Source organism: Zootermopsis nevadensis, unplaced genomic scaffold (genome assembly GCF_977971745.1).
Source record: "Zootermopsis nevadensis isolate Lab colony 2312 unplaced genomic scaffold, Znev_1.0 Znev_ptg000022l, whole genome shotgun sequence".
NCBI lineage: Eukaryota > Metazoa > Arthropoda > Insecta > Blattodea > Termopsidae > Zootermopsis > Zootermopsis nevadensis.
In genome coordinates, this window is record NW_028259154.1 from 19976078 (window position 1) to 19986983 (window position 10906).

At 38.9% G+C, this 10906-nt stretch overlaps 2 protein-coding genes across 2 annotated transcripts; both read right to left on the reverse strand.

Moving 5' to 3' along the window:
- Positions 1-457: 457 nt before the first annotated feature.
- On the reverse strand, positions 458-2106 carry LOC110838919 (uncharacterized). Its single transcript, XM_022082582.2, has one exon. It carries the CDS (start codon positions 2092-2094, stop codon positions 1255-1257), a length of 840 nt encoding a protein of 279 aa, XP_021938274.1. The 5' UTR covers positions 2095-2106; the 3' UTR covers positions 458-1254.
- Positions 2107-8432: 6326 nt separating this feature from the next.
- Positions 8433-9809, reverse strand: LOC110838918 (uncharacterized). Its single transcript, XM_022082581.2, has one exon. The coding sequence runs from the start codon at positions 9760-9762 to the stop codon at positions 8866-8868; it is 897 nt and encodes a 298-aa protein (XP_021938273.2). The 5' UTR covers positions 9763-9809; the 3' UTR covers positions 8433-8865.
- Between the last annotated feature and the right edge of the window lie 1097 nt (positions 9810-10906).

Here is a 10906-nt window from a genome sequence, read left to right on the forward strand (position 1 = left end):
ACGCACAATTCGGAGTACACTAAACAGTATGGCACGCTTGGAATCATCATGTGCAGTATTTGAACTTAACGTAAGGAGGAATCAAATGTGTGTGTTATATATTTTACGTTCTATCTAGAGAGGCTTTTAGAATACATTTATTAACCCTCATTCTGGATTCATGAAAGCACTTTGCTTCATTCAAACCCATCGCCGAGCTGCAGCGAACGTAAGAGCGAACAACAGAAGACATACAACATTTGGAATGGCTTAATTCTAGAGCTGCATCGTTCCACTTTATAAACAAAATAAACACTTTGTTGTTTATTTTTCGACTCTCTCTCTCTCTCACTCTCTCCCCTGCATTAAGTTTGCATGCTGCATTAAATCTGTTCTCTTGTTTGCATACTGGACATGAGGGACAGAATGGCAGATAGGTGAAGGAATGATAAATAATGGAACCGAAGCCCTGAATAAATACGTTTGATTTAACTCATAGAGGATGAACGTTTATTGATCGTCTCACATCCATATTCAGGTCGGGAGACAAATTTACGCACATTGCATGGAGGTAACAAAGAATACAACAACAAAAACAAAACAACATAGACACCGACATAACAAATAAAACTGGACCAATGATATGTAAATTATATTCAAAGAAACTAAACAAGGGCTTATGTTAATACATAAATTAATGTTAGAATACATGTGTGTAGAATAGATTGAATTGTTAATATACCGTGAGTTTTTAACAAGTGATTGTGGCAGTACATATCGCGTCATATATTTTATATACGTTTATGGAACACAAGCAATTACAGTCCATAATAATGAAGGTATATGACGCTGATTTACGAACTCTTATTTATTATATGAAGGGACATAATGAATAAAATGAATAAGTCTTCAGTAATAAATACTTTTTCACTTTTCTGTAAGGAGAATGTATGTTCATTTTCTACGTAGGTTGGATTTTTGCCCGTCTCGTTAATTGGGAGTACAATGAAATAAGAATTTGTTGCGTGTTTTAGACGATTTTTCAATCAGTGCAATAATTAATTTGTAATGTGCTTCATGAAAGTATTCAAATAAACGAAAAGTAAAATTAAGTTCATAGTTTGTTTAGACGACTCTGTAAGTGAGTTTTTATAATTGTGACTCTCGTGATTCGTATCGGAATTCTGTTCACGATGTTTTGTGTCCCAGCTCAGGCACAACAAAAACAGCGTACGTTTGACCTGGAGACCAAGGAGAGGCGAAACGGCAATCAGCTTAGCCGTGTCCGCCGTGTCCGTGTCCGCCATGGCCACTGCTAAAGCCCCAATCCTTGTGATCGGAATGACCTCCCTTCTTGCCATAGTCTTCGTGGTGTCCGTGGTGTTCTTCGTGGCCCCCGGCTCCCTTGTGACCTTTGTGGTCGTCAAAGTAGTGTCCCTTCGAATGATGACCTTTCTTGCCGTGGTGGTCGTCATGATATCCTGACTTATGATGGCCGCCTTTGTGGTGCCCTCCCTTCTTGCCGCCGTGTTCATGGTGGTAGCCGCCATGTTTGCTATGATGTCCTTCGTCGTGATGTTCATCGTAGAACTCCTTATTCTTCTTGTACTCGTCTAGTTTGTGAACCTCGTGCTGTCCCTTGGTTGAGTGTCCCTTGTTGAAACTGCCCTTCTCGCCGTACTTGTGCCCTTTCTCGCCCTTCTCACCCTTATGGTGTTCGCCGTAGTAACCACCACCGTCGTGGTGAGATTTCTTGTGTCCGCCGTGTTCATTGTAATGTCCACTGTGGCCTTCTTTGTCGTGGTGGCCCTTTTCGCCCTTCTCGTGTCCGTGGTGGCCCTTGTATCCTTTGTCACCCTTGTGCCCATGACTGGCGTGGTGGTCTGAGTGGTGCTTGTCACCTCCGCCCTTTGACCAGTGGTGGCCATGGTGGGACTCTGCAGCCACCAGGTCCGATCCAGCAGCTTCAGCGTCGTCAGCGTCGCGACGACGGATTTCTCTGGCGATTGTTACGTGGATCAGACACGCCACCCCTAGGATAAAGAGGTACAGCGGCAGTCTGCATCCCACTGCAGTAGCCATCTTATTGAACAACACAACACTGAATGATAGCATTAACTCGCCTACTTCTCTATTTATATGGTATAAACTTTCTGTTCGGCGTTATAAGGAGGTGGAAGAGGGAGCAGTTTCGCATCCCTCTTTTTTTTATTCAAAAGGCGAAACGTAGGAGGATTCTGCTCTGTTCGATTCCCTCCTCTCCCCGTCGCTACTTCGGTTCTAAAATGACTATCTCGGTTCCCCCGCTACCTCGACCGGTCCAAACGTTGCTATAGCTTTCACTTTTTTCCTCATAGCCACAGCTTACTCACCCACGTTAAAGTTTTAGATCTCTGGACACAAAACAGTAATGGAAAAAAAGTGACTAATTGCGAATTCAATTTCCCGCGGTCTCTTGTTTGCAAGCGGTACCGCTCAAGTGTGGCGTAGTCGACAGTTCAAGAGCGGGCTGCCTTGTTATGGCGTGTATAAGGCACGGTAATTGAGTTCTCACCCAGTTGAAACAGGTGAATGCAAATTTTGTGTAAAATAACGGTTTCGTGTCTACACCAGCTTACACAATCAGACCTGACGAACCGAGACTTTAATTATTTAACGTTTTAAGTAGGTTGCCTGCTTTGTGAACCAGAGAAATTAAAATGAGGCCACAGTACAGTAACACTTATTACATCTCTAAAATAGAAACTTCGCTTCATTTCTTTACTCAAGAATTCAGAATATCGCATTTAATTCAGACGCCGAATTTCCAATTCAAATAAATTCTTAGTAGACTCCAGACTTTGTGTTATTTCTCTGAAAGGCAGAATGTGGGTTGTTCTTCTTGTACTAATCACCCTACAAGCCCAAATGTAACATAAAATGAAAAATAGTTAAAACTGCAAATGTTCAGTTTTTAATTCATTCAGCGAGGAAATCGTCTAAATTCCAATAAAGTCTACAACATTCGTGTACTTAACGTATAGACTAGAGCAATGAAGTTATCAGCTTTATGTATTTCATATTTGTGCTTGTGATAAATTGTATTTACCTGAGATGGATACTAAGGTGTAACACCCATATAGGCCGTGTAATTATAATATAAAATAATAAGAATTTAAATGTGTGTATACTTAAACCGAATTTTTACTAATTAGGATTTTAGGTTTTCACGGCGATGAGTCTGAAGATGTCTGTCTTCTCGATGTAGTCTGATAGACGTTTACAGATGTTTTAGAGGATCTTGCTGCCTCCATCATCAGGGTGATGCAACTAGGTTCTCTGAAACGTCTGTAAACTTCTACCAAACTACACGGCGCAAAAACCCAAAAGACAGTTATCTTCGAATTTTTACTTATTAATTTGGTGTTTAATCGCTGCTTTTTATAACAAAACACTCCTTACTTCTCACTTTTCTCAATTATAATAGAGAGAGTAACATATTTCAGGGGTGTTTCGTACGTTGTAAAATACCGATGTCAGATTTGGAAGAATAACCCAGATGGGCGAAAATGTGTACATATAATTTCGATCTTACAAATAAATAAATAAATAATGTTTTGTTTGCAGAAATACAATTGGTACAGGACTTTATTGATTTAATATTCTAGGACACTGATTTAGAAAATATTTTAATGGCCAAATACATATTATAAATATATGTAGTTTGATTGTATCTAAGAATGCTGAACAACTATAATCGTATGAAATTATTCTGATGATAAATATAATTATTTATTCTCTCCTTAAACATAAAGAAGTTACATGACAGGAAAATATGAGAGTAAGTAGGTTACTTACTGCTGTTGATTCAAATGTCAGTGTATTGTTTTTGAAGTAGTACAGGTATATTCCCTCTTCGCCTTGCTTTAAAGAAGGCATTTCATTCAAATAGACAAATTATTGTTAAAAGGAAACATTGATTATTCCCTTACTTGATGTTATAGTGGGTAATGACAGGTACAAGAGTCGATAACTCTTATGCATTTTCTCGCTGAGAAGTACGCAGTACAAAGTAGCATTGCGCTGTTAATGTCTATGAAGACGTTTATAAACATTGAATTTTTAAACATTACTTTTAAACGCAGTAAACTCCATTTGAAACTTAGAAAACGTCTCTTTGCACTTTCATATGTACATGAGGATTTCCATTTTTACAAAAAGTTACTGATTCAGATTTATAGTGTTAGTAAAATATTTTTCAGAAGTAATTTTAACGAAATGTAAATACATCAAATAGCAATGTCTCTTTATCCATTCTTTGCAGGAACTTTCTAAAATAAAAGTATAATTAAGAGATAGCATCTCTGAAATACGAAATTAATTTGAGTTAAATTTTATGTTTCACGGTTTGGAATAAACATTGTTGATGGACATCTATTTTGGTTGCATCAGTCCATTAGACGTATGATACAGAAATTACATGAAACTGAAATACAACCATAAAGCTGTCTAAAGAATGGCGTTACCGGACAGAAGGTTGTAACATAATGTAAATTATAAGTCTGTTTTAGACAAAAAACGTTTTTTAAATATTTGTCAATAATATTAATATTTTAGCGCATTAATAAATGTTTGTATTTGCTGTATGTAAAAATAAATTCCAACAACGTTAAAATATACTTCAGTACATCTTTTCAAATTTGTTACAATGATGGTCTGAGATTCCTACAGCCGAATCCTATCAAAATATAGCAATGCTGCTATGTGGAGTATAATTTTTAATTTGTTTTGCATAGTTCATTTTATTAACAAAGACTTGTAAGAAGTCGTGTCAGCCGTCTATTCTGACCGTGGTTTTTCGTAGTTTTCCTCAGTCTAATGCAGATTTGAAATAATTAACTCCATTGAGCAGTCTTCTTTACAAATCGTTTTGATGGTAAAATAGTCCGCATTTTATATAACCTGAGAGCCCAATACGTTTTCCATAAAAGCTTACCATTGTACCATATTATGAGCCATTTTAATATGTTACTGCTATCTATGTGGAGCTCTGATGGCCTTTTAACTTTATGCTTGTCAATCGAAATCTTATACGCATTTCTTATGTCCCATGCACATTATTACCTTGAAGAAGGCCACTGTCACTTTCCCAGTTCTTTCAAGTTTACATAAACAAGACCATTCTGTCACATTTTACAGTACTAAATAACATACGTAATTCTTATGGCGTAGCCCAATAACAGCCACGGTGGTCTAGCGGTTAGAACGCTGGCCTTGTAGTCCTGGGGGTCTCGGGTTCGATTCCCGGCGGTGCCCGAATTTATAACTTGTGTTGGGCAAGGCCGTGGTCTAGGCAACACGGAGTCTTCCTCCGGGGGCTTCCCCGGTTTCTCCGTGGCATCCCAACAATTACTCCATTCACACACAGAAGAAGGCAATGGCAAACCACTTCTGGATCATCTGCCAAGAACGTATATGAACAGGTCCCAGTCCGAGAAAAGGATGGAAGGATCCTGTCCTCAGACAGAACACTAAATAAATAATAAATAAATAGCCCAATAACCTATTGTCTATAGTCAGAGTTAAAGACGCAGAAGGGAATTTGCTGCTTAATCTAAACGAGGCCTATTTCACAGGCCGTGAATCTGAGGATCGTATTTCTACAGATATTTTATTTTATTTCTCTATTTTCTTTGCTTGTAATTAGGCCTAATTTGCTACTAACGCAGCATTTAAATTATCATGTATCCGAAATCCATTTCCTCTAACAGCCATTTCTTTACTATGTACCGATTGTGATTTATCAGCTTGCGATCAATAAATTGACACGTTATAATATAAAACAAATAGGCAATTCGAACTTTTGTATAGGATAGACATCGCAGGATTTGTAAACGAAATAATAATTTAATCATTTTATAATTAAATGATGTGAACGTAATACTGTTAGCTTTCACGCATACAATTAAGTTCGTGTTGGTTCGATATTATGTTGGGTCTCAAAACCTAAACATTCAATTCAGTTAATTATTTGAATTTAATTGGTATACATTTCCTGTAGTTCATCCCCCTAATTAGTCTCAATAAGTATTACCCACGAAAACAGTATTTAAAGTCCAATAACACGCAATAATTATAGACAACTGCCGAAATTTAATACGTCCTCACTAGCCGAACTGGTGACGTATCTCTTTACAGACATATACGAGGATCGTCCACAAAGTAAGTTTCCCTGGGGCCGTTTACAGAAACAAAACACAATTTCATGGAAATATTTATTGCAACAGATACAGCAAGTGTCCAGCTATTTTTCAACATATTCGCCACTGGAATTGAGACATTTGTCATTCCGTGGGACCAACTTTTGAATACCTGTGTCGTAGAAGTCTGCCGCCTGGGATCGGAACCACTGTGTGACAACCATCTCCGCCTCTCTGTCATTCTCAAAACGCTGACGCTGACCGGACAGGAATTTCTTGAGGTGTAGGAAAAGATGGAAATCACTGGGAGCGAGGTCCGGGCTGTAGGGTGAATGATTAAACACCTCCCAGCTGAACTCCTGCAGGAGACTTGCTGTCCGTCGAGCCGTGTGCGGCCTAGCGTTATCACTGACCGCACTTCACAGTCGGCGGGAGCTGGAATAAGAACCTCCATCTTCAACAGCTGCAACGATGCTACTATGAGAACTCGGGAAGTACCGTTAGTGCATGCGCCATGTTACGTCATTGCTCTATCACGTACGCACAGTCGCTTTGGGCAATATAAGGTTTGCTAGCTGTGGGACGAGTGGGAAACTTACTTTGTGGACGCGCCTCGTAGTTCAATATATAATAAGGCTATTTATTTTACAATACAGAAAATATATATTTTCAAACTGATTATTGGAATATTTATTGCAGTATCTCTGATACAACATTGAATCGTGTAGAGAAATAGTGAATTATTTTCGTTAAATTAAGTTACTGTTTCCTCTAATGGAAAACTTGTGGTATAATAAACATAAACAGACAGTGAATACATATGAAAATGAAATAACCTTTCTACTGAAAAACTAACTATCGTGGAAGAAATATCACTATCAGAAATTCGAATACTCTAGATTAGTAAATTATTGAGTAGGCCTATAATGATTGGAATTTTTATCTGATTTAATATTCCACATATTTAAGTTTAATATAAATTTATAAATTGTGAATGTTTCTAATAAACTGATGTATATATCTTTCTGCGTTATGAACCGTATTTGAGAAAAGTGATAAATTTAGATCGGAGCTACACATACTGTACGATATGGCTGAGACTCGTGTAGGATAGTCTTGTAAGTCTGGTGTGGACTCACAGTAATTCTTCTAGATTACATTTGCATTGTTTGACTGGTTACAAAGAAGAAACATAATGTTGGACTGGCAAATCCGACCTGCACAAGTCATACGATCATTTTGTGTGATGAAAATGAAGCAGATAAACTTATAAACGTCTCAAACATGCTTTTGTTTTGTGTGCACTTGGTACAATCAGATGTAATTCATGTAAAACTACAATAAACACGTAACAAGAAAACGCTGGCTTTGCGTTCTGCTTTGAATCTGCCAGCAGTGAAGGAACCAACCAGTATCGAGGAAACAAAGAGGAGAGAGAATGCTTAGGTAGGTAACTCCATTGAGCTGAGTTTTTCTTGAAACCTGGTAGTCTCTTAGCTAGTCAAGAAATTTACATTTTATAGAACCCAAAAGATTATTACCGCCACCAGTCCCTGTCCAAAGGCGGATGGATCGAGTCCACATCTTAACTCACTATTTCTGTGAAATCCATTTTTATATTACCCTTCCATTTTCTGATTGGTCGCTTTCTTTGAATCTTTTCAACCAAACATTTTACTCACTTGTCATATCCCCATCCGTGCCCACACGGGCTTTCGTTATTTGTTGAATAAAAAAATTCAAAGTCCACAGTTTGGAATCGATACACTACCATCCATCCCGTGGTTTTTGTATAACGCAGGGAATGACTGAAGAGTAAATGCTCGTTAGCAAAATTCTCCATATTGTTTTAACCTTAGTTCTGAAAAGGCAGCATAGATCTCTAATTTATGAACAGTCTTCGATGTCTGGTATATACAAGAAAGATTTCAGAAATTAATCTCTAGGACGCTCGGTTATTCTTCAACTTTATCACCTTTCCAACATCACCCTCATCTTCAGTGGTAAAATCCGCACCTCGCACACTGTTTTCTCAGGATACATTTGAATAGTGGCCTCTTAACCTGCGCCATTATCCCGAATCTCACTATCACAGTAGGGAATTAATTTAATCGCTTCCAGCGGGCATTATATGAACGTTATTTCACAGTCTTTGAAAGTCACTGGTGTTATTATTGGAAGGGACTAGAGAACTGGAATTTCTGTAATTAATAATCTTACACTAAGTCACAAAGATATTACGTGTATCTGACAAGGAATAACGTTTAAAACATGTTTTCTTTTCAGTAATCTTCTGTATTTTCTTTGGTTGTTACATCTAGCAACAAAAATAAATATTTTAACAGATAACAATCAACATAAACAACAAAACAGAGCTCGGTTTAAGTCATATTTTTAGAGGACAATCCTGGTGTTAATATTTCCCGCATCATTTTCGTGATTCTGACACTAAATTTTGCAAACCCATGAAACTATTTACTGTTCTTTTGCGATGTATTGTTAATGGCTTGTGTCTTAATACAAACAGCAGTCGATTAACTAAACATAAACAGTGTCGAAAATTACTCTGTCAAAAAAAATTAAATGTAGTGTAGCTAAAATCGTTGCATATTGAATTACGCCTCTAAGTGATATGTCTTCTGCAACTGAAACCAGAAACTGAGACGCAGGAACATTTAGTGCCTGTGAATGTCGTTGGCGTGTGGCTTTAATGATGACCATGACCATGGCCATGGCCACCTCCGCCGCCGCCGCCGCCACCACCGTGGCCACTGCTGTAGCCCCAGTGCTTGCCATCAGAGTGACCACCCTTCTTGCCGTAGTCTTCGTGATGCCCGTGATGTTCCTCGTGGCCGTGATGTCCTTTGAAGCCCTTATGCTCATCCTCGTAATGGCCCTTGTCGTGATGGCCCTTCTTCCCGTAGTGATCGTCATGGTAGCCGGACTTGTGATGACCTCCCTTCTTGTGGCCACCTTCCTTCTTTTCGTGGTGAGCATGGAAGTCTCCGTGTTTACCGTGATGGCCACCCTTGTGGTAGTCGTCGTAAAACTTGTGTTCCTTGTGATATTCATCTTTGTGAGATTTGTGATGGTAGCCGTGGGTCTTGTGCCCCTTCTTGTGGCCACCCTTCTCACCGAACTTCCCGCCCTTATGACCCTTTTCTCCCTTATGGTGTTCACCATAGTGTCCAGCCTCGTCGTGGTGTTTCTTCTTGTGGCCTCCGTGGTCACTGTAGAAGCCACTGTGATGTTCCTTCCCGTGCTTGCCGTGGTCTCCCTTCTCGTGGTGATGGTGACTCTTGTATCCTTTGTCACCCTTGTGGCCATGGCTGGCGTGGTGATCAGAGTGGTGCTTGTGGCCACCTCCCTTCTCGTGGTGGTGTCCGTGGTGCGAGGCAGCAGTCTCTAAATCCTCTGCTTCCTCAGCAACTCCCTTCACTGGTATCAACGCGGAACTTTCTCCTTGTAGTTCCGCATCTTCCAGTGAAGCAGAAAGAAGATCTATGGAACGGATCTCCCTTGCTGTGCACACTGATTGAAACAAATACAGAGCTCCGAAAAGGAGAAATGCTAGGCGCCAGGAGCGCCACAGTGACGTTGCCATCGCAGCACCACCCTTGCAAATAGTGTTGTTGTGACACCTAGTGCTGAACTGTCTTTTAAATCTCACGCGACCGCTATTTATATTACAGTTTTCCATCACTACTCCGCCATATGCAACTTTTCTTTCTATTTGTTTAGGACATCTTTTTGCTCCTTTTCTCTCACGAAACTCCCTCTCCATCATCCTCCCCTCCTTATCTTTGTTACCATGGAGAGATTCTCCGCTCAGCCGGAAAGATCTCTCGCCTAGTAAGCGAGGAAACCAACTTGTTACCAAATATGACAATAATTCTGTGTATACATCATTTTCTGCTATTTTTCACGCCTCATGATTACGTGGTAATTCATTCAGTTGTATTTTAAATTGCATTATGGCTGCTTACAGCTCTGTACGATTGCGTGATTTTATGCAGGCCTGAGAACAGCGTCATTCTTTGGAAATGTCTCATAACTCATGCGTGTTCCGGCACTCATTTAATATCATCATTGCAACTGACGGTGGTCGGTTGCTTCACTTTTAAAATAGTTTTGTGTCTGCATACATACAACGAACGTTCGGCATCCCAAATATTTGGACAGTAAATTTCCTACGTTTGTGACGTTTTGTAATTAAAGTTTATCGTGTGTATAATATTATAAATTATTTTACTGTTTTCACAATTGCAGTGTCCAGCTTTGTATTTTACTTAGGATACTGCTCATTTAATATCCACACAAGCTGGCACACGTGATTTAAGGTATTCTGATTAATGTATTTAATTAAATAAATTTATTAAGATGCTTATCAATACGATTAATGGCAAATAAACTGGAACATAATAATAGCTAAAGTAACTAACTGCATGGAATGCAGTCTTTGTTGAGAAGTTAATAGTCCGTCGCCTAATCTAGAAATTCTTTGCTTTTGGTGGAATCCGAAAGTTTATTACTCCTTTCACAAATAAAATGTTTGTTTCCTTTTATTATTTTGTTTTCTCATCTGATTGGCATTTGATGAGTGTAATTTGAATTAGAGCAGATTATGAACATCTGAATCTGATTGATGTACTTTATTATTAATGTGTAATCTGGACCAGGGGCAAATTGTATCATTAAAGTAAAAAATGAACAGGATATGGAATAACAGGTGCTTTGGGATTATCACA

Coding starts and splice junctions, on each gene's coding strand:
- LOC110838918 (XM_022082581.2), bottom strand. CDS start 9,762: ATGGCAACGTCACTGTGGCGCTCCTGGCGCCTAGCATTTCTCCTTTTC.
- LOC110838919 (XM_022082582.2), bottom strand. CDS start 2,094: ATGCTATCATTCAGTGTTGTGTTGTTCAATAAGATGGCTACTGCAGTG.